The 21,990-nt window shown below is 37.3% G+C and overlaps 1 protein-coding gene across 2 annotated transcripts in view; it reads right to left on the minus strand.

The window, feature by feature from the left end:
• SLCO1A2 (solute carrier organic anion transporter family member 1A2) overlaps positions 1–21,990 on the minus strand; it is a 40,790-nt gene that overhangs the window by 3,711 nt on the left and 15,089 nt on the right. For both annotated transcript variants that reach the window (XM_056134581.1, XM_056134582.1), the window contains exons 5-14: positions 17,087–17,193; positions 14,188–14,334; positions 11,485–11,583; positions 10,598–10,816; positions 7,305–7,469; positions 5,701–5,896; positions 4,204–4,369; positions 2,779–2,951; positions 997–1,061; positions 323–440 (exon numbers count right to left, since the gene is read on the minus strand). In XM_056134581.1, coding sequence (XP_055990556.1) covers positions 323–440; positions 997–1,061; positions 2,779–2,951; positions 4,204–4,369; positions 5,701–5,896; positions 7,305–7,469; positions 10,598–10,816; positions 11,485–11,583; positions 14,188–14,334; positions 17,087–17,193 — 1,455 coding nt within the window. The remainder of the gene's footprint in view (positions 1–322; positions 441–996; positions 1,062–2,778; positions 2,952–4,203; positions 4,370–5,700; positions 5,897–7,304; positions 7,470–10,597; positions 10,817–11,484; positions 11,584–14,187; positions 14,335–17,086; positions 17,194–21,990) is intronic.

Raw genomic sequence — 21,990 nt, forward strand, 5'->3', positions numbered from 1 at the left:
TGCTGTGCTATCGCTCCAGTATCTTCAATAATATCTTATAAATTTACAGTTTATAAGAATCTGAAAGGCTAGGTTAAATAAGTCACTTATGCTTGCATTTATCAACTACTTTGAAAACATTAGGGATGTAACATTCTAGCTACAAATAAGGTATGGGCATATAATTTTAGTATCCTAAAAATAAAGCCAAATACAATTTTTAAGAAGAAACGACAGAGAAAATGGTGGTGAATGATTCCATTTTATACAGTCTGCTTAGAAATTATTTTTTTAAAAAATGAAAACACGCACAAACACACACTCATACACGTATCATCTTTACCTGAAGTTGATGGAATCATATATCCTGCATGCACCTAACTCACCACATTTCAAAGTTCCCCAGTGTAAACATGTGGAGTCCACTAATGCACCAAAATATATAGGTGCAGGAATCCCAGCTGCAGTTAAAGGAAGAAAAAAAATTAATCAAAAAAGGAAGAATTAGAATATATTGCTTTGTTCCTAATGTTTTACTTTTTTATATTAGCAAAGCAACTTTTAACAAGATATATAAGTCTGGAGCTTTACATAAAATTTTGAAAATTACTTTTATAGTGAAGTTTTTAGGTAATAAAGGTTAAGACATCAAATGAATACATTACTTCGAGAGTAATTGATAGGGAGATACACTGCATTCGTGTTTCTGGTTTTCTTTGTTTGAGGTGTGGAAGAAATTACATTTAATTTTACCAGTATATTTCCTGTTCACTTATTTGTGTGTTTGTAAGTTTTCTAATAAAACAGATTCTAGTAAGTAGAGTTAAAATCAGATAGGCCCCTTTTAAGTTACGGGATATTCTCCATGTCTTCTTGTATTTCATATTCCTATTGATTACAAAGCACCATTTTAATGCAAATTAAATATTTGGTAGACTGTTTTCTTGGGAGAAAGATTTCATTAACTTATCACTCTATCATGGTTTGCTAGACTCTTGGGAAAAAATAAGTTTTTACCAAATACTCTTGTGGAAAATGCATGTAATCCCACACCAAGTGACTTCTCTTCAGACTTGATGCATCTAAAATATAAACAATTGACAAGTTACATGAAAGTAGAGATTGAAATATTACTATTTAAAAAGATTGGAGGACTCTTTATGTGCACATACTGGGCATTAGACAGTGTTCTGAGTGCTCAGTTCTTGGCTATTCAAAGCCTACTTATCATTTCTCTTTTGCAAACCACAGCACCCAAAAGGAGAGAGAGAACAAAAGGGAGTACCCTGCCACAGAGGCAGGGTGGGATGGTGGGATGGGGGTGGGAGGGATACTTGGATTAGTGATGGTGGAGAATGGGCACTGGTGGAGGGATGGGTACTCAATCATTGTATAACTGAAACCCAAGCATAAAAATTTGTAAGTCTACAACTGTACCTCATGGTGTTTCACTAATAAATTTTTTTTAAAAATCTACTTATCTGGTTCACAATTTTCCCAACAACACCACTCTTTATTCTTGGTATTCTACCCATCCCTCTTTGTTTATTTCCATTAGAAAGCTTTCCTCCCAAAAAGATTGTATATAGATCCTCCCTAAATCTTGTTATCTTTAAAGAAAAAAAATACTTTTAAGGGCATAGATTTATCACCGTGTAGATGACTGTGGTGACAGAAAGTGGAAAATGAAATGTAGAAAGCACACTAAAATAAAAATGAAATATTATCCCAGCCCATGAGAGTACTATGTTATGAAATGCAAATTATGATGAGCGGAGGCTGCCTCTGAATTCGAATGAGAGACAATAAATTAGGAAATGAGCACTGGATTAAGATTTTCCACTAGTCATAAAACATGCTCTAAATGAAAGAACACATTGATATTCCATAGCCTGCTTTGGAATCCTAGCTTTGCACTTTGGGATAGAGTTGAGTACTTGTTATTGCACCCATTTTTCATGGAAGAAAATGGACCTTAGAGAAACCAAATGTCTTTCTTAGAACCTATGGATAGAAATGGGTGAAACTAGAGTTTTTAACAACTTTCAATTCTGCTGTTCCATAAGTTGAACTATAGATGATAATTGCTAGGCAACTATCTTCATCACCAAGGTGACCATCTTATAAGAAGAACTGCTCCTCTTTGTATTAAATAATGAGAGGTTCACTAAATGAGGCCCAAGATATATGGAACTATATGAAGGGAAATGCCAGCAGGTGAACATTTATTCATTTATTTATTTATTTGCCTATTTGGCTTTTTTGGTCACACCTGGCAATGCTCAGGGGTTACACCTGGCTCTGTACTCAGGAGTTACTCCTGTTAATGCTGAGGGGACCATATGAAATGCTGGGGATTGAACTGGACTGACTGCATTCAAGAGAAACACACTACCTGCTGTACTATCACTCCAGTCCAGGAGATGAACATTTATTGTGCTGAATTTAACATTTGTCAAGGTTGCGCTGAGGGGCTAGTTTAGGTGGCAGAGTACACACCTACCATGTGTGAGGCCCCAAGTTTGAACCGTGGTAAATATGGCCCTCCGATAACCACCAGGCAGGACCTTAATGGCCCTAAGCACTAATGGGCATGGAACCCTATAAAAAAGTGAATTTTTGTATTTGTAGAATTCAGCAATGCATAATTGAAAAAATCTTAACAAATGATAGATAAAAGCGCTGAACTTTAAGGTATCAGGGATTCCGTGGATTTCTTAGAGAAGAATTCTCTTGATAAATTATCAGACAGAAAAGACTTTTTCCTCTAAAGAAAGAGAAAGAAAATAACTTCTGTACCTTAGGAGAACCATGTAACCAGGTATGGCGGATAAAGAATAGATGAAACTGCTGACGGCTGACAAGATTAAAAAGTACTGGAGCATCATAGCACAGCCCTGGCCTTTGTCACAAAGCCCAAGAACTGCAGATGAATTTCCTGATGTTCGAATGCAGCTACAGTTTTGGAACACCTGTTCAAAAAAGAAAAGATCTTGTAAGGAAGAAAAATTTTGAATGGGGATTTTTAATATTTTTTGCATGGCAGATTGGATTGAAATGGATACCGCACCCTGCGCCAAGTGGTCAGGAGGATGGGATGAGGGCGGCATTGACTGCAGGGTGCTTGAAAATGGGAGGGAAAGAAAGAGAAACTATAACGTTATTCTCATAGCCTTGAAAAATGAAGGGAGAGAGTGAAATTGGTAACTCTTCACACACAGCCGACTTGGATTCAGTCCCCCATCTGGTGTACATATGGTCCCCCGAGCTCCTCCAGGAGTGATCCCGGAGTCTGAGTGCAGAGCCAGGAGGAAGCCCTGAGCACCGCCAGGAGGGGCCATAACCCAAACAAAACTTGCATATGCCAAACAAAATTTGCATGTGCCAAATACATTTTTTTCTAAAGGTCCAGTTGAATTATTTAGATGCTTACAGATCGCCACAACTTCGTTTCAAGAAGTATAGTTTATTTTTAAAGTGGGAGTCAATTTTAGATTGTCATGTATGTTGAGACTTTAACAATGAAAAGTTTTGTACTGATCATCAACCAACGGTAAAGTATTATGACATGTTTAAGGCAAGAAAACATGCCTAGTCTCATGGTTATAAGAAGCCATGAGTCAGTGAAAACCACTGAATTCTTGCAAGCATATGCATAGAAAAAAGGAAGAAAAGCCCCATTGCTGCTCAGCCTGGTGATGTTGGAGACCACAAGCCTTTTGTACCCCAAGCACTGCTGAGAGGTAGAGGGAGCATAAAGGCCTGGCAATTGGGTGTCATATATGCAAGGCACGAGCACTTCACTCCCTTGAACTACCTAAACAGCCCCCAGTCCAGAATATTTTTATTATTTTAAAATTCACATATAGATATAGACTGCAGGGTCAGTGATCAAACCCAGGCCCTCTCACAGACAAGGCAAGTAAGTGCTTGATCACTGAGCTACATTCCAGGAGTATTTATTAAACAAACTCTCTGGGTAATAATCTCAATGACTATAAACTTGAAGATATACTGAGACACTAATGTTTCTAAATTAGATCTAGGAAATACAAGATGAACCAAGTAGAGCATATGGAAATGACTTTTCATCCTCACAAAGTAATTAACTCTGAGGAAAGACTTTCATTACATTTATGAATGTGGCACAGTTTGTAATAGAAATTGTCAACAAGATCCATAAAACAGAAGTTCTGGGGAAAAAAGGCCAATAGGATGTGTTACCATGTTTATTCCTGTTCCAACTGATGTCTCACAGCCAGCAAGACAAGCTGACATGTAGGACAAACCATTTTCTCCACACACCGGGTCCCATGTTTTAGTTGGGCAGTTGCAAGCCATGTTACAGTCAGAGAGAATAGAATCTCCCACATATAACTTCTGTGGTATCCTGAAATGATGCAATAAAATATTATCAGCGTTGGAAGACTGGATGCCACAAAAATTTCTTGGAAACCCTTTCCCAACTGCAACCTTTGGGTCAATCTTGGGGGATGGGGTGGACAACTCCTGCCTTGCCAAAGCCCTGGCAGCCACACTCACACCCCAAAGCCAATGCCATGCCTCTGGACAGAATCCACTGCCTCACATCTAAGCTCCACAGAGAACCTAATCTATCTAAAATTTCAGGTACATGGGGGTTCTTTGGCTGAAAGCTCCAGGTCTTCTGGGAACGAGGATGCACAACCTCCCTCCCAACTCTCTGTGCTTCCAGGAGCCCCAACAGACACACCCATGTCCCACCAAAGCCACCACGTAAGCTCATCTACCAGCCTTGTTCCATACTTTCACAATAAATCTTGAAAGAGTAAAGAAATAATAATAAAGGGAACGTTTTAGGATATTCTTTATTTTTTTTTGTTTTGTTTCTTTGGGCCATTGAGGCTGGAGGATTTTCCCCACTGTATGCTTGGGGATTGACCCTTATCCATACTGAGGAGACCATGTGGGTCCAGGATACACAACAGAGCATATGCTCCAGCCCTTGGAGTCACTTTCCTGACCTCCTTTCAATTCATTTCAACTTATTACCTGAAAAACATTCTGTAAATCAATTTTTCTAATTTATATCATGATGAAAACTTTACTATAAACATCTTATCCTCAAAATATGAATTTTAAAGTGTTCTATTATATCAATAAAATGACATAGAGTATACAAATTTACTTATAATTTGATATACAACTTATTCAAATTGTTCTGCTGAATTTAGATGTATTGTGGGAACATTCAAAGACAACTCAGATTGTATGGCCACTTCAATTTTACCCATTGGTGAAAGTTTATAGATAATATATTTTAATACAACTAAAACTATAGGTAATTTTTTTCATGGAAGCTAAAATCTACTGGGATGTAACAAAGTCAAGCACAGTCAAAAATCACATTAGCTCTATGATATGTTCTCTACATTTTTATTCAATCTTCATCTTTGGTGCATTAAGTTATTATGGACAAAAGATGCAAAAGACGACTGCTTAATTAGTGATTAATTCCAATTAGCAAAGAACCTAATCCTGGAAACTCACTGGAGAATATACCTTACTAATTGTTGAAAGAGTATAATATTCAATTTAAAAAAATAACATACCCATTGGTGGGTATTTGATCATTGTATAACTGAAACCCAAGCACAAAAATTTGTAAGTCTACAACTGTTCCTCATGCATGGTGTTTCACTAATAAAAATTAAAATAACAATAATAATAATAATAACATACCCATTATAAGAGGTAGTTACACCAGCAACTGAAGAGTTATCACAAATCATGAGAAAACTTAAGAAATAGAGGAGATACTCAATTAAAGATAACCAGCACCCTATGTGGGCAGCCTGCTTGACAGTGATCTTGAATTTCTTCATAATTAAACCACCAACAATGTATCCAATGCATATTGGGGGTAAATTATAAATACCTATGAATGAAATATAGTAAATATAAGTAAAATAGTATTTATAAAGTAACTTATCAAAGGAAAACATGGTATCACTCTAATATGCCTCATATAAGAAACAATTCTGTTCCAAGAAATGTAGAATATTGATTTCATTTTATTACCTCTTGCATATAGAAATATTTCAAATGCCTCACAACACTAGTACGTGTTTCACTTCAGAAGGTTATAAATTTCTTGTAGGGAGGCATTACATTATTATTCCTAAGTTTAAAGGTGGAAGTGTTTAAGTCTATTTAACCAACAACTTAGTGATTTCTTTTTAGGAGGGTCGAATTATATTCGTATGCGTGAATATATGTGCGTATGTGGCAGTGTGAGAGAGATGTTTTACATGATTTTTGCCATTGTTTATTCTCACTCTAGTTGTCAAGAATTTGACTTGGCTTTAATTACTTTAGTGATGACTTTAAATGTCTTGTTAGCTCTCATCATCCCCTCACCCCTTTCTCCACTGCAAAGAAAGAAAGAAAGAAAGAAAGAAAGAAAGAAAGAAAGAAAGAAAGAAAGAAACGACATTTCCCTGGCTTGTATTCCTACTGTGTTAGGGTCTTCTCACTGAGTCAGATTTTTGAGAGTTTGTTTAAAATATACTCTAGAGATGGATAGGACAGATGCTAAGGTGCTTGTCTTGTTGTGGTCAACCTCAATTTGATCCCCAGCGCTGCATTTGGTCCCATGGGCACCACTAGGGGGTTACTCGAGAAAAAAGCCAGAAATAGATCCCAAATCCTGCAGTATACATCTCCTCCCTACCCTCCACCCCCAAATGTAGTCGAGCATCCGGTAGAACAGAATTTGATTTAGTGTATCTAAGACATTCTAGCTGAGTCAATGATAACTACCTGGGAAATCTTTACTTTTCAAGGCAGTAAAAAAAAATTGCAAGTGGGGCTGGACCACTGAAAAGGGGGTGGTCACCGGAAGATCAGGAAGTGTGGGCTGCAGAGACACTGCAAACCACCAGAGGGACCAGGAAGCTAACAGAATTGAAACGAGGAACTCATGGAGTAAAATCCGAAAGGGCAGTAAGACGTCTAATGAATTAATTCCAATTTCCTTTCCATATTCTTGGGGTATTCTTTTAAAAAATTATCTAATGTATGCATCCCCCAAACTTTCCCTGAATCATTCTCATGGAAATGCGCTCTGAGAGAAAGAAGAGAACCAATACTTGATGGATTCTTTCCTTCCCCATCCTTTCTCCAATTTCTAGCAAAATGAGAAAGGGACAAGGGACGTGTACCGGAGTGGGAACTATCCTGACAGATACAGATTTCAGTTGGGAGCTCTCCAGACTTATCATCACACAGGTCACCATCTCATGGTGGAACGGACTCAGAGGGAAAACAGTGAGGAACAAACATACCAATGAGGAAGATTGCATCTGAAGAAGATTTTCCATATTGCTGTTCCAGATATTTAGGCATGAAGGAAATCATATTAACAAATGCATTGAACTGTAGCACACTTATTAGTATAAAAAGCATGTAAACTGGGTTGCATAAAAGACTTTTCATGAATGGTAAAAAATCTGAAATAAAAGAATAAGAGTAATGTCAAGCTCATTTCGCTTTCTAATGCTATAATCAACTTTTTTTCTGTTCTATCAACCTCCTCTCCAAGTTATTTTCTCCACTCTATTCCTTCTTGAAAACTAAAGTTCTATTTTTTTTTGGGCAACATCAGCGGCAGATGACAGACCCCAAGAGTTTTACTTGACTAAGTTACTGCAATGTTTAAGGGAGAGGGGCTTTCATGTAACAAAAAAAAAGAAAATACTATTTGTGTTCACACCATTTCCTTCTCTTTTATGTTATGTTTTCCTTGAGGCTCCTCCCAAGTGGTATTCAGTAGGCTCACTAGTGACTCTGCCAGCCAACTGGTGGTTCAATGCAAGGACCCGAGGACACAATGCTTCTTGGGCCCAATGGTGCCAGAGATAATCCCTCTGGTGGTGCTGGCATCCCCACGGCTGCACCTGGCAATGCTTGGGAAACTGTGTGTTGGTAGAAGTCAAGCCCAGGTCAGGCACATGGCGCCCCTTCTCTCTCATTTCTAGAAACAGCCTTTTCTCTAGAGTTCTCATAGGAAGATGCTTGCTCTGTTCTCTCAGACTTGGAGTCAAACCAATTTCACACTCAGAAGCTGATATTCTCCCTCCAGGATGTTTAAAATAAAGATGTATGTTGCAATTCGTAGAATACAAAATTTACCAAGTACCAGGCATTTTTTTCTCCTTAAGAAAAAAATGTCTTTGTGGTTCTGCCAATGGTTCACAACGGAATGTATATTAAAGCCTCCTGGGAATCTTTGGAAATAAAGTCCTTGAAATATGCCCTACCACTTAAGATGTAATTTATTTGTCATACACGGAGGATCATATAAATTATTTACCTAAAATTTCCCATTTCAATGGACCAAGGAAGCCCATAACCACATGTGTGACACATCTCTAGAAAGGTTCTGGCCACCCTGGGTATACTCCAGGTTGAAGATTCTTTTCACACGTCTTTCATTCATGTTCTCTATCCTGACTTACTTAGTTGCTGTATTTTGTTCTGGTCTGCTTGATAAACTATCTAAAGGAACATCTGAGCAATTTTTACAACCCATTGCCAATTCTAAAAGACAAAAATAAGCTGTTTAAAATCCATTCCCAAACCAGGTGTCCATAAATGGACTGGAAGAGAATAAAGCACGTAATTAGTGCAATGAAAAGAAATCCATCTGTAAAAATTGGAATCAAGGACATGGCAGGGTTAAAAATTGTGTTTGGATTAAGAAGCTTTCAAAGTTAACCTTGATTATTTATTTATTGGTATCTTTTTCTTAACATAATTCTCTGGTGCTCTAACTTTTTTTTAAGTTTTACACTCAAATAGACTCTTTCATAGTTTTGAAAGTCAATCTTACAGACCACAAACAATATTCTATTGTTCAAATCCTCTGTCAGTCTGTTTGAGCCCTTTGAAAAGTTGTTAATATAATCGTGACAATTGTGAATTTGTAATGCTCTGAATTGGTGCCATGTGATTGATAAGGTATAAAGGGTATTTTAGTATAGTTTAAGTTGAGTTTTAATTGTTGTTAACAATACTGTAGGAGTCAGAGAAATTTTACAGTGAATAAGCCACTTGTTTTGTTTCTGACCAACCCAGGTACCATCTCCACCACCACATATGGTACCATGAGCCCCATCAGGGGTTATCCGTAAGTGCTGAGTCAGAAGTATGCCCTGAGCACTATGGGTGTGGGCCCAAAATCAAATTAATACTAATTTTAATAATAGTAATAACAATCCTGTGGTATTATAATTTGTGACTGATGGTAGAAATAGCAACATAAATCATACTAATACAAGTGACTATTGTCATAATAATACATACACAATTCTTTTTTACCCCATACCACAGTTCTATGCCAAGTATTATTTTTACCTCCACTATAGAGATAAGATCAGTCCATGTCATCTTCAAAATAAAACCTAAGAATACCATGACTCAGGCTATAATTCACACTGATTCAGACCGTCAGAATATCTAGTCACCATAATTTTAAAATTTTTCTTATGTCATTCCAATATGACCAACTTTGAGAATGTGTTCTTAAAAATGAAAAACTTATATTGCCTTAGATTAGGTTTCCACAGAAACACCTCAAAGTTTTTATTAAAGATCTTTCTCTGCATTTAAAAAAAAACCCTGTCTCATGCAATATATTGCATTGGCTGGAAAACAATTTCACAGTTTGCTATTATCTCTAGTCTGTGTTATATGATGTTTTTAAAAACAATTTGTTACTAGGAGAACAGTTTGCAAAAGTGGAGTGATAGCACAGCGGTAGGGTGTTTGCCTTACAAGCGGCCAACATGGCCGACCCGAGTTCGATTCCTCCGCCCCTCTCGGAGAGCCCGGCAAGCTACCGAGAGTATTCGATATGCCAGACACAGTAACAATATTCCCATATTCTTGATATATATCTATATCAAATATAGGCAATGGTGACTTAAGTTTTTTTCTCTGTCTTCACCTCTATAAGACACAGAGATAATTTTTACAATTTTGGAATTACATTCAAATTTTGACTTTTTCCTCATTTCATTCTTAGTTTGAGTTTTTTTTTAATTAATTTAAAATTTTTTAAAAATTAGGCCTGGAGCAATAGTACAGCAGGTAGGTAGGGCATTTGTCTTGCATGCGGCTGACCCAGGTTTGATTCCCAGCATCCCATATGGTCCCCTGAGCACCACCAGGAGTAATTCCTGAGTACAAAGTCAGGAGTCACCTCTGCGCATCGCTGGGTATAATCCAAAAAGCAAAAAAACAAAATAATTTTAATTAAAAATTTAAAATAACTAAAAGTAATTTATTTTCTGTAAAGCAGAGTTTTAAGGAAAATGGGGCCTATTTAACTAAATGTTGGAGTGCCTAGATTGATAAATTTTATATAAATGCTAATATAAATCAAATTTCAAATTATATGATTTGTTTTCAAGTATGAGTACATAAAGAGTCAAGACAGAAAGACACTATTAAGTACTGACTATTAATGACAAATGATCTTAGTACCGCCTCGTACATTGCTGGGTCAACATCAAATACAGACACATGTACATAAAATAAGTAATACGTTCTATAGCATTTTAATCGTTATATTTGCCTTTAGTGATTCCACCCTTTTCCTTCTTGATCTCTCTTTGTTTCTCTTCATCATCATTTCTAGTGATCTCAGCATTTTCCTTTAGTCCTTCCTTTGGAAGCGTTTTGGGTAAAAAGAAAAAAGGAATGGCGGTAAGCACATTCACTCCTGCACAAATCAAAAAGCCAAACCACCATGCACCAACCCAACGACTATCAGTGGGGGTTATGGTCAGATCATCTGTAAAGAAACACATATTTTTATTAGCTAATGTCATTTAATTTCCAGGTGACCAAGAGAAAAGCATTAAAATTATAACTAGCTAGTTCTAGAATATGTATCTAATTCAGACATTCATAAAACTCAAGTAAAAATTTTTAATTTTACAACATTGCAGCAATTGGGGTCATGGGGATAGCTCTGTGGTATAACACTGCTTTGTCTATATGAGAACCTGGGTTCAATCCCAGTACCGCAAAAAGACTAAAAACAAACAAACACAAAACCAACATTGTAGTAATAAAGTAGCTTGACTACCCTATGATGTAAAAAAAATTATAAAACAGTATTTACTAAACAATTTGGGGGCTTATTCCATTATCCACAAATGATTGACTAAAGAAATTCAAATCTAAGTGTTTCAAATCTTTTGAAATGAAATATATGGGTGCATTTTGGTTAAAAGAGCACTGAGTCAGGAGAATTTTATTTTGTTCTTTGGCTCACTGGATTAAAATTTGTTTGACAATTATTTAAACTCTTTCACTTAAATTTGCCTATCTAGCGGAGATTAACTGAACTACAGATATCTAACTGAACTACAGATCAACAAGGCAACATTTAACTATGTAAACATACCAAAGATGCCCATGTTCTCTACACACTGTATAATTATTTTACTGAATTACCTGTACTCACAGATCCAGTGTCAACATAAACATTTGCACAGAATGACGCTAGTAGAAGTCCAATCAAGGGGCCAATGATAGCTCCTGTTTCTATAAACCCTAAAAATAAAGGAAAATAACAGGTGATTGTACAACCCCACACCCACCAAAAGAATTCTAACTCCCTGATATATCTGAGGGCAGAATTAGTTTTATTTATGTGATGGCTATATTTGCCCTAAATATTGCATCTTAAATATTAATTAATATCTTAAATATTGTGAGAAAAGTCAATGTGGTAGACCTATAAGTGATAAGTTTCTTTCTGCAAACATTCATTCTCTTTCATGCTGGGTTGAGATAAAGATCTGTGGTTGCAACCCAGGCAGATGTGGATCAGCTAGTGGCAAAGATAACGCTTTGGATGGTTTCCACTGTCTCACTTTCAGAGGGATTCTAAAGCAATTCCATGTAACGGAAATGGAGCCCTAATCTCTCTCCCGGAAAATCCAACATGAGCCTGGTCAGTTTCTTTCATCCTTGCTTCAACGCACATCTTTGCCCGTTGTTGCTGCCTTCCCCGTGGTTGCATTCAGGTAGTTCAGCCTACGTTTCCCTGAGGCGTTCTGAACCCAGCACTCCCTCCACCCTGCGTGTTCCATCTCCTCTCCACGACAGAAGTCGGTTGTGTACAGCTTCTCAAACCCTCCTTTCTTGCTCTCTCTTTCCGAGTCTCTCCATCCTCTTTCTCACCACCCGGTGCCTCTAGACCCTCTGCCTTCCCATCCTCCTCCTTGATGCTTATCTTGGTCCTGTCTTCATCCTTCATCCTTTGTGATTTCACATTGCCCGTCCTCCTTCCACGTGTTCTGCCTACAGCTTCCGTAAAACTCGACACGTTTTGCTTTCTCCCCTGTGCCATGACATCTTAACTCATGATTTTTCTTCTTCCTATTTTAGTGAGTGAAAGTGCTACCCTTCATATGGCTTCTCGTGGCAATCTCATTTCCCTAGATTTTTAATGAGCCCGTGTGATACTCAAACTTTAAACCGTATCTCTCATCTCTCAGATGCCCCAGAACTATATGTGAGATGCTGCATTTCATTGAATATCATCACCACTGCAGAATCTCTTCACCCTGGTTTAAAGGAATTTCAGCATAGTTTTTAAAGCTTCACATAATGGTTGAACCCCATGTTTTTGGCAAAAAGTTAGCATAAAGCCAATGACAATCATACTGTGAAGTGTGGTTCTTTCTCTCTTATGGATAATGAACTGATATATAGTTATTTAATTACATATTCAACAAACATTCTTGATTTATAATTACATATTTAAATACTAATCCAAACATGGACAACAGTATTCACCTTAATACATTATACTTTCTAAGGCCCACTAAATAAGGAATTATGTTTTATAATGTTGTAACAAGGACCTGTTAAAAAAAAAACAGGCCCTCCCGTTGTTCATCGATTTGCTCGAGCGGGCCCAGTAACGTCTCCATTGGAGACTTTGTTGTTACTGTGTCTGGCATATCGAATACGTCACGGGGAGCTTGCCAGGCTCTGCCGTGAGGGCGAGATACTCTCGGTAGCTTGCCGGGCTCTCCGAGAGGGGCGGAGGAATCGAACTCGGGTCGGCCATGTTGGCTGTGTGCAAGGCAAACGCCCTACCGCTGTGCTATCACTCCAGCCCAAATATGTGTTTTGGGTCTTTCAGCATAACTATATAAATGGATTTGAAAGGATGAAATATAAAAAACTGACAAAAGATTATTGTAAAATCAGCACTCCTCTAAAAAATATTAAGTTACTGGGAATGGTGGTGATTCCTAAATAATTTACTCTGTCTTGGTTGTATACTACTTTTCTTCCTATCTTTTCACACCCTCTGACTTTTCTGGCTCTTAAAAGATATTTCTTCATTCATAACAATATGACTCTGTACTACAGATGGAATTTCTAAAGAATATATGCAATTTATGAGGAATAAGTTAAAAGCTTTTACAAATTAGAAAACAATGTAAGAAAGTAGATTTTAAGTTAGATATTGTGAGAGGTAGAGGTAGATTTTAGAAAAGGAAATTTCAAGAAATATAATTATGGTATGAAGATAACTTATGAAAAAACTAGATATTATGATGAAGATACACTTAATTAAGTAGAAAAACCAAGTGTAGAGAGCTGAGCAAAAAAAGAGAGAGATAAAATTTAATAAGAGCCAGGAGTTTTAATGAATCTGATAGAGAACACATTATTTTTTAAAAATTAAGAAATAATAATTTATAAGAAATTTTATAAGAAATGATAAAATACCAGAGATAAAATGATCATAATAATGTTACAGTGGCATGTGGATTAAATTATAAATAAATGAACAAAAACAGAAATAAAATTGTGGAAAATGTTTTGAATAAAAGAGACATTAAAGAGAAAATTTTACTGAATTGCTTAAGAGGTGGCAACAAAAAATAAATAAATAAATAAAGTAGGGGACTCAAAGAAAACTCCAGGCATACAAGTTTATTAGTATTTTAATAGCAAAAAAATCAGGTTAGCTAGTAAGCTGATTTGTAATATAACTTCTCCATTCAACAAACTTCTACTGGTAGCCAGCTTTGTTCATCCTTTTAGTAATATCTGAATTCTGACGGTTAACTAATATCCACCCTCATGAGATTGACTGCCTAGGAAAGCGACAGAAATATAATTTCAACGCACCAATATATAAAGGAGAGTTTTCAGATTTGGCAAAATCTTCTATGTAGGACAGACCCAAAGGCATGACCGGAGTTTCGCCAATTCCACGTATAACATTTCCTACCAGGACATACACCCACATGAATGATTTCACATCTTTCACACATTCTGCATTCAAAGACAAAAAGACATTGCATTAGTGTCTGAATAATAACCAATCCGTGACACTTGGTTCTAAAACTGTTGTGAATTATTTCTGATTTTCATTACCAAGTGAACCAAGTGAAAGATTCCATTAGTGATAAACTACTGGACCCTGACAGAATACTTAAAGATCCCAAGTGTGTGGCAAACTAAAGCCCATTCCTACTGCATTGGGACAGATAAGTCAACACATCTCTTACAATTCAGTGCTTAGGGACAACAGATTGGTAGTTTGAGACACTGTTTATACCACTTGAAAAATACTAAAATTCAGGAATGTTTTTCCCCTTCAGAAAGAACCCAGTCGACTGCTCTTCATGCTTATATATTTCTATACTGACTTTGTAGCAAGAAAAACACCCACGACTCTCTCCCTAGAACTGATTACAGTTATTATATTCTGTCACTGTCATTCCGTTGTTTGTCGATCTACTCGAGCAGGTGCCAGTAACATCTCTATTGTCCCAGCCCTGAGATCTTAGCAGCTTCTCCTTACTTGTCTTTCCCAACGATTGGAGGCTCTTTCAGGGTCAGGGAATGAGACCTGTTATAGTTACTGGTTTCGGCATATCGAATACGCCACAGGGAGGTTGCCAGTCTCTGCCCTTGCGGGCGGGATACTCTATGTAGCTTGCTAGACTCTCCGAGACGCATATATTAGATATGTCAGACACAGTAACAACAAAGTCTCCAATGGAGACGTTACTGGGCCCGCTCGAGCAAATCGACGATCAACGGGAGGGCCTTTACTGTATATATATATATATATATATATATATGGTAAGGTAAAGGCCCTCCCGTTGATCATCTGGAGTGCCCCAGAGGGGGGCCTTTACTGTATATATATATATATATATATATATATATATGGTAAGGTAAAGGCCCTCCCGTTGATCGTCGATTTGCTCGAGCGGGCCCAGTAACGTCTCCATTGGAGACTTTGTTGTTACTGTGTCTGGCATATCGAATACTCTCGGTAGCTTGCGGGCTCTCCGAGAGGGGCGGAGGAATCGAACTCGGGTCGGCCATGTTGGCCGCTTGTAAGGCGAACGCCCTACCCGCTGTGCTATCGGAGCGATATATATATATATATATATATATATATATAATATTTGTTGCCTACTCTCAGAACTCCATCAAACATGGTGTGGTCATTGTGGAAAATGGGTAGGAAGTGTCTTATGATGTTCATGGCCGCGCAGTCTGGAAAATGACCTGGAGCATTGGGTAGTGGAGGTGGCTGCTGGGGCTGGGTCCCCTGGGGCGGGGAGGGCTCTCACCCGCCCCCCTCTGGGGCACTCCAAGTGAAAAGAGCCTGGCATGGAATCCCAATTTATATTACCCAATTATATTACAAAATTTTATTATTGATATAATTTAATTAAGAATCTATCTTGCTGAAATTTACAATTCTAATTACTTTAAGGCCTTTAATTACTTTAAAGGAACTTAAAAATTTTAACTAAACAGTGATCACATATTCTCTATAGAGATTACTCTAGATTGTAACCACCAAATAGGTTTTAGGTTTTAATCAGGAAATCTACCCCAATCCTTGACACATCAGAAACTTCGAAAAAGGGGTGGGTTGGGTGACCGAGGCAAAAGAAATTGAAAAGGAAAGAGATGGGCAGAAGTTGGAGGATTTGAATCTATTTCTTTGACACTTGTTTTAAGTTAGAACAGAACAGATTTGGGAAGGAAGGAAGGAAGGAAGGAAGGAAGGAAGGAAGGAAGGAAGGAAGGAAGGAAGGAAGGGAGGGAGGGAGGGAGGGAGGGAGGGAGGGAGGGAGGGGAATTAGAGCGCAGTTGGTCTTTGGCAAAAGCTGCAAAGCATTTGGTCACTACACAACATTTTTTCCCCTTCAGTTCCCCAGGAAGTTCCTATGACTTTAAATTTCAGAAACACCTTTTCCAATACTCCCTAAAAGAATTTGGTCTCCTCTGATTTCCTGCGGACCTTAAAATCTCTAGTCTCATCATTCACTGTAACTTCAGCAGAATCCAGTGTAGAAAGGTCTCCCACCACAGACAAAGGAGTTGTGGGTTGAGGTAAAGCGATAGTACTCAGTCCAGGGTCCCCTCTGGACTGAGTACTATCAAAAGATCATCCAAGTGCTTCAGCAGAGGAAGGACTAGAGGCTGCAGGTGCCATGTCTGAGATTTCAGAAAGCTAAAAAGAGCAGCACAATTTTGTTCAACTATAGTGTCTGGTTGGGTTGGAGTGATAGGTAGGGTGTTTGCCTTACAAGCGGCCGACCTGGTCAACCCAGGTTCGATTCCTCCGCCCCTCTTGGAGAGCCTAGCAAGCTACGGTGAGTATCTCGCCCCCACGGCAAAACCTGACAAGCTCCCTGTGACTGTATTCGTTATGCCAAACACAGTAACAGATGTTACTGGGTCCGCTCAAGCAAAATGATGAACAAAGGGAGAACAGTGACAGTGAAAGTGTCTGGTAAAGCGAACAGAAGGGAGCAGAAAGACAATTTCCTATTCTTTTAAATTATAATTTAATAAGTATAATCAGTTATAAAAGTGGTGGCACTCCTATTGTTAACGATTTATGTCACCCTTTATGACCCACTCCAAAATGCTGAGGGAAAATTATTCACTGGTCTTGTTCAAACCCAACGCAAGAACTCATCCAGAGCGCCTCAACAGAAAGTGTTCGGTTACAAATTCACTAAACAAAAAGAAATGAAATGAATTAGACGACCTGATGGATCTTCTGTTGGTCTGAAAATCGCGGTTCCATTTTCCATACACAAGAAACTGTTTGAGGAGAGATTGCCTGAAACTGAAACTGTAGATTCATATTCATATCTGTATGAACACAGGGAAAACATACTTCTGTTAAGGAGCCCAAAGAGGACACTGTGAACACGGTACAGAGATTAACTTCACATAAGCTTCACGTGTTCTTCACACGTGCTCCACGTAAGCTAGAAACCCAAATACATCAAGGAAGGTGTCTTTTCATTTTTACAACTTACTTATCATAAATTAATAACACTGATGAGAATGTACCCTTGACTCCCAATGTACACTTCTTTTATCACTCGCATTCGGTTGTGTGATGATCTACCTTTTAGATGATCTAGCATCAATCTTTTGTGGTTCTCAAGGTGATCACTTCCTGGAAATAATTATTGTGGGAACAAAAACTAAGAAAAATAATAGACTCAGCACAGCACAAATAATACAATAAGCCTTTCAGGAGGGGCACGGAAATCAACAGAAGGTAAATCTCAGAATTTATTCTCTGAGGCTTGGTTATAAGAAATGTATTTCTTCTCTGAGAATCAAAACAATAATTTCTTCATGAGTTCATTGACTTCTAAAAAAAAAGAAAACAAAACATTTGCCTATCATGATGGGAACCTTAGAAGAATCTAGAACAGAGTTATAACACAATGTAAGGACTTTTTCCTCTTATCATAAGAACAAACAATTGTGATTTGTAGGCAAATTACCACAAAGCCCACATACCCTTTCTCAGAAAGTAATTTATATGTTGTAAAAGTGAGAGAAAAATATGTCCAGACAAATTTTTATTTGTTAGAAATTATGTTGGGTTGATTTCTATATTATTTTCAGATAAAATTAAGGCCAAAATAAATCTGCCCTTCTGAGTTATCAGTAAGATAGTGTTATGCTTGGGTGTTACCAATAATCCCAATTGCTGGCTGTGTTATAGAATGTATTAAAAAGTGTCAAAATATGTTCTCTTTAGAACAATTACCCAGTCATTCCCATAAGAGGATGAATCTGAACTGTGGACAAAGATTTCTGTGTCAAACTCATGACTCTTTGACACATGCCATCTTCAAAGAAAAAACATCTTTGGCAAAAGGTGGAATGAAATGCAAATAATAACTGAATGTTTCTTGAGATTGTCTTGAATATGATTTGGATTAGAAACAGGGCAGTAGAACCAATTTTCCTGGAAACTTTGATCCCACAAGAAATACCAGAGAGGATAAGGTATCTTTTTTTCATTTAACTCAAATTTCATTCATTTCCCCAAATATCAGCAAAATGACAGCGAATGGATTTTCTAATCAAAAAGGAAAAGGTTTGATGTCACGAGGATAAAGAGAGTGGAAGGTTTGACAAAAAGAGAGTTAATAAGATTTTGAAATATGAAAAATAGATAACTAATAGTCACTGAGGACTTTAGAGATAAATCACTGAGCAAATTTTAAAGAGTCTGAACAGGCACAATAACAATGGTTGAGGGGGACCAGTCAAAATATGGGGAGTCATGAGTCAAAAATTAATAACTACAACCTAAAAAGTGAGATTCCTACTCTCACCTGGTTGCTCGCAAAGTTTCCACTTACTAGACCAAAGATATGATTAGATATCCACAAAATACGAGGTATATGAGGGAAGAAACTTACAACAGTAAAAAGAGAGATAAAACTATAAAGCTATACAGTGGAAAGACACAGAGTCAATGAGAACAGATGAAAAAAATAGCTGGGAAAAGATACTGCATTCTTGAAAGAAGAACAAGTTGTGACTTAAAAAGAGACAAAGAACAAAAGAGTCACTGAAAATTGAAAATATGATAGCAAAAGTTACAAACCTAAACAAATATTTGGAAGATAAAATGAATCTCGCATAAAATAACAGGAAGACAAAGAGATTAAATTTTGAAATTAGAGACCAGAGAAATAGTACAGTAAGTAGGGTATTTGCCTGACTTGTGACTGAGATGGGTTCGACCCCAGAACCCCATATGTGGTCCCCTGAGCACTTCCAGGAGTAAGCCCTGAGCACAGAGCCATGAGTAAGTCCTGAACACCATTGGGTGTGACCCCCAAACAAAAAACAAAAATGAAATTAGCATTGGAATCAAAATATAAAATTAATCTAGGGTGCATGGAATTTAAGTAACAAAAGTTCCAGAAAGAGGAAATATGGGGCAGGGGAGTATTATAAAATCAACTGTCAAATTATGGTATTGTCAGATACAAACAACTTTTCCAAAAGTTCTAACTGAACATGCCTTACAGGGGCTGGAGCAATAGCACAGCAGGTAGGACTTTTGCCTTGCACATGGCCAATCCAGGTTCAATTCCCAGTATCCCATATGGTCCCCTGAGCACCACCAGGAGTAATTCCTGAATGCAGAGCGAGGAGTAACCCCTGTGCATCACCGGATGTGACCCAAAAAGCAAAAAAAAAAAGGGAAAAAAGCCTCACAGAATGGAGAAATAAAATTTATACCAAGACAATTATTATTTAATTCAGAGTATGGAACTAGAAAGAAAATCCCAAAATCCCCGAGAAAAGAAACTGGCCAAAGAGATTAGAAGGGCCCAAGATATTTTCTTTTGCAGGAAGTGGGAATGCTTGGCCCCAAACTCGAAGTATCTAAGGCTCATTCCTATTTCTGTGCTCAAGAATAACTCCTGGCAGGGCTTACAGAATCACATATCACACTGAGGATTGAACCAGGGTCAGTTCTATGTCTTGCAAGCACCTTAACCTTTGTACCATCTCTCTGGTCCCAAATACAAGATTCTCAATAGTAACTGTAAAAGCTAAAAAGGAAATATCTTTAATATTCCTAGGAAAAATATTTCCAACCAAAATTTTTTACCATCTAACTTGTCAATTAAGTGCAGGAATATAATAGGAATATTTTCCAGATATTCAGTATCTTAAACCAAAGATAGCATCTTCAAATAATAATGCTGGAGTGATTTTAAAACCATAGAAAAAAGCATAAAACTCAACCCCTCTATTAATACCAGTCACCAAAAAGTAACTTGAAATGGACTAAACACTTAATGAAAGACTTGAGATCATAATACTTCTAGAAGAAAATAATAATGAAAGTTCCTTACATAGGTGTTGTTAATACTTTGGATAGGATGCCTAAAGCACAAGCAAGAAAAGCAAATATAAAGAAATGAGACTAAAAAATAAAAATATTCTGGAAAGCTAAATAAATAGTGGAATGAAAAGACAACATATAAAATGGAAAATAAAGTCGGAAACCACATATCTGATATGGAACTGATACCTAAAATGTATAAAGGATTCATACAACTCAACAGCAAAAAATGAAAAAAATAGCACATGGAACTAGGTTACCTCAAATAGCAAAACTAAATAAGTTTATAAATAAATGGGGAAAAAATGGACAAAGGACTTAAACATTCTTCTAAAAGAAGACATGTAAATGTTAACTGGCAGAAGAAAATATGTTCAATATCATTAGTCATTAAGAAAATGCAAGAACATAAGAACACTATTAGGTATTCTATCATGCCTGTTGGAAGGGCCATCATTTAAAAACACATGAGAGAGGCCAGGAATGTGACTCAGGTGGTTATGCACGTGCTTTGCATATGTGAAGCTCTGGGTTCAATCCCCAGCACCACATTGCCCCAACGCGAGCACTTCTAGATGTGCCCCCTCTAGAAACAAACAAACAAATAAAAGCTCAAGAGACTTTTTTAAATGCTTGTTATGATATGGAGAAAGGGGATCTTCGAGCACTGTAAGAGGGATTAGGATTGCCACTATCATGTCATCTAGCAGTTCCACTTCCAGGAAAGTGTCCAAAGAAAACATAAACACTAACTTGCTACGATGATGGTATCTCATGTTATAATACATTATTATAGACAAGTCATAGAAACAACCATAGGATTCTTTGATGGACAAATGGATAAAGTTGTAGTATATAATCCCATGCAGATAGAAACTCATCATTAAAGGAAAGTTCAAACAGTTGGGAGATTAAATTTAAAAAATACTGTTGGGAAAAAAGTATGTTTTTACCGCTGAAGATAAAATCAAAAAAGAAATAAAATATTCTCTGAAACAAATAAAAAATAAGACACATTATCAGAACCTCTGGGACACAATAAAAGCAGTATAAAGAAGGAAGTTCATAACAATACAGGCTTTCATAAGGGAAACAGGAAAAAGCTCAAATAAATAGTCTAACCTAACATCTTGGGAGGCTAGAGAAAGAACAAGTGAAACCCAAAACAAATGAAGGGAAAAATCAAAACAGAAATCAATAGTACGGAAATCAAGCGAACAACACAAAAGGTCAATGAAACTGGGAGCTAGTTTCTCAGAAGGATAATCAAGATTGTGAAACCCTTAGCTAGAAATTCACAAGGTGAAAATGAAAGAGAACACTAATAAATAATATCCAGGATGAAAGGGGAGAAATTACAATGGGCACCCAAAAATATAAAGGAGGTACCGGAGAGGCAATACAGCAGGTATAACACTTGCCTTGCCCCCTTCCCACTGAGAACTATCGATCTATAATTTTCATTTTCTTTTTATCTGATGCCTTTGTCTGCTTTCAGTATCAGGATATGTTTGCATAACACAAGCTGTTGGGGAGGGTTCCTACTTCTTTTCCTGTGAGAAAGAATCTGATAAACATTAGGAGTAGGTCTTTAAAGGTTTGGAAGAGACATACATCATTTTGCCAGCAAAGAAATAGCAAGCATCAGACCTCTAAAAGAACATTATATAGTTGAATTTTACCAGGTAGGCTGGTTTGACTAACAACCCTGGGGTCTTCTAGAAACTCTCCTTCCTGCCTGAAGACACAGCAGCCCTCGGCTACCCTGAGAC

This window comes from Sorex fumeus, unplaced genomic scaffold, assembly GCF_029834395.1.
Source record: "Sorex fumeus unplaced genomic scaffold, SorFum_2.1 ptg000100l, whole genome shotgun sequence".
NCBI classification, from domain to species: domain Eukaryota; kingdom Metazoa; phylum Chordata; class Mammalia; order Eulipotyphla; family Soricidae; genus Sorex; species Sorex fumeus.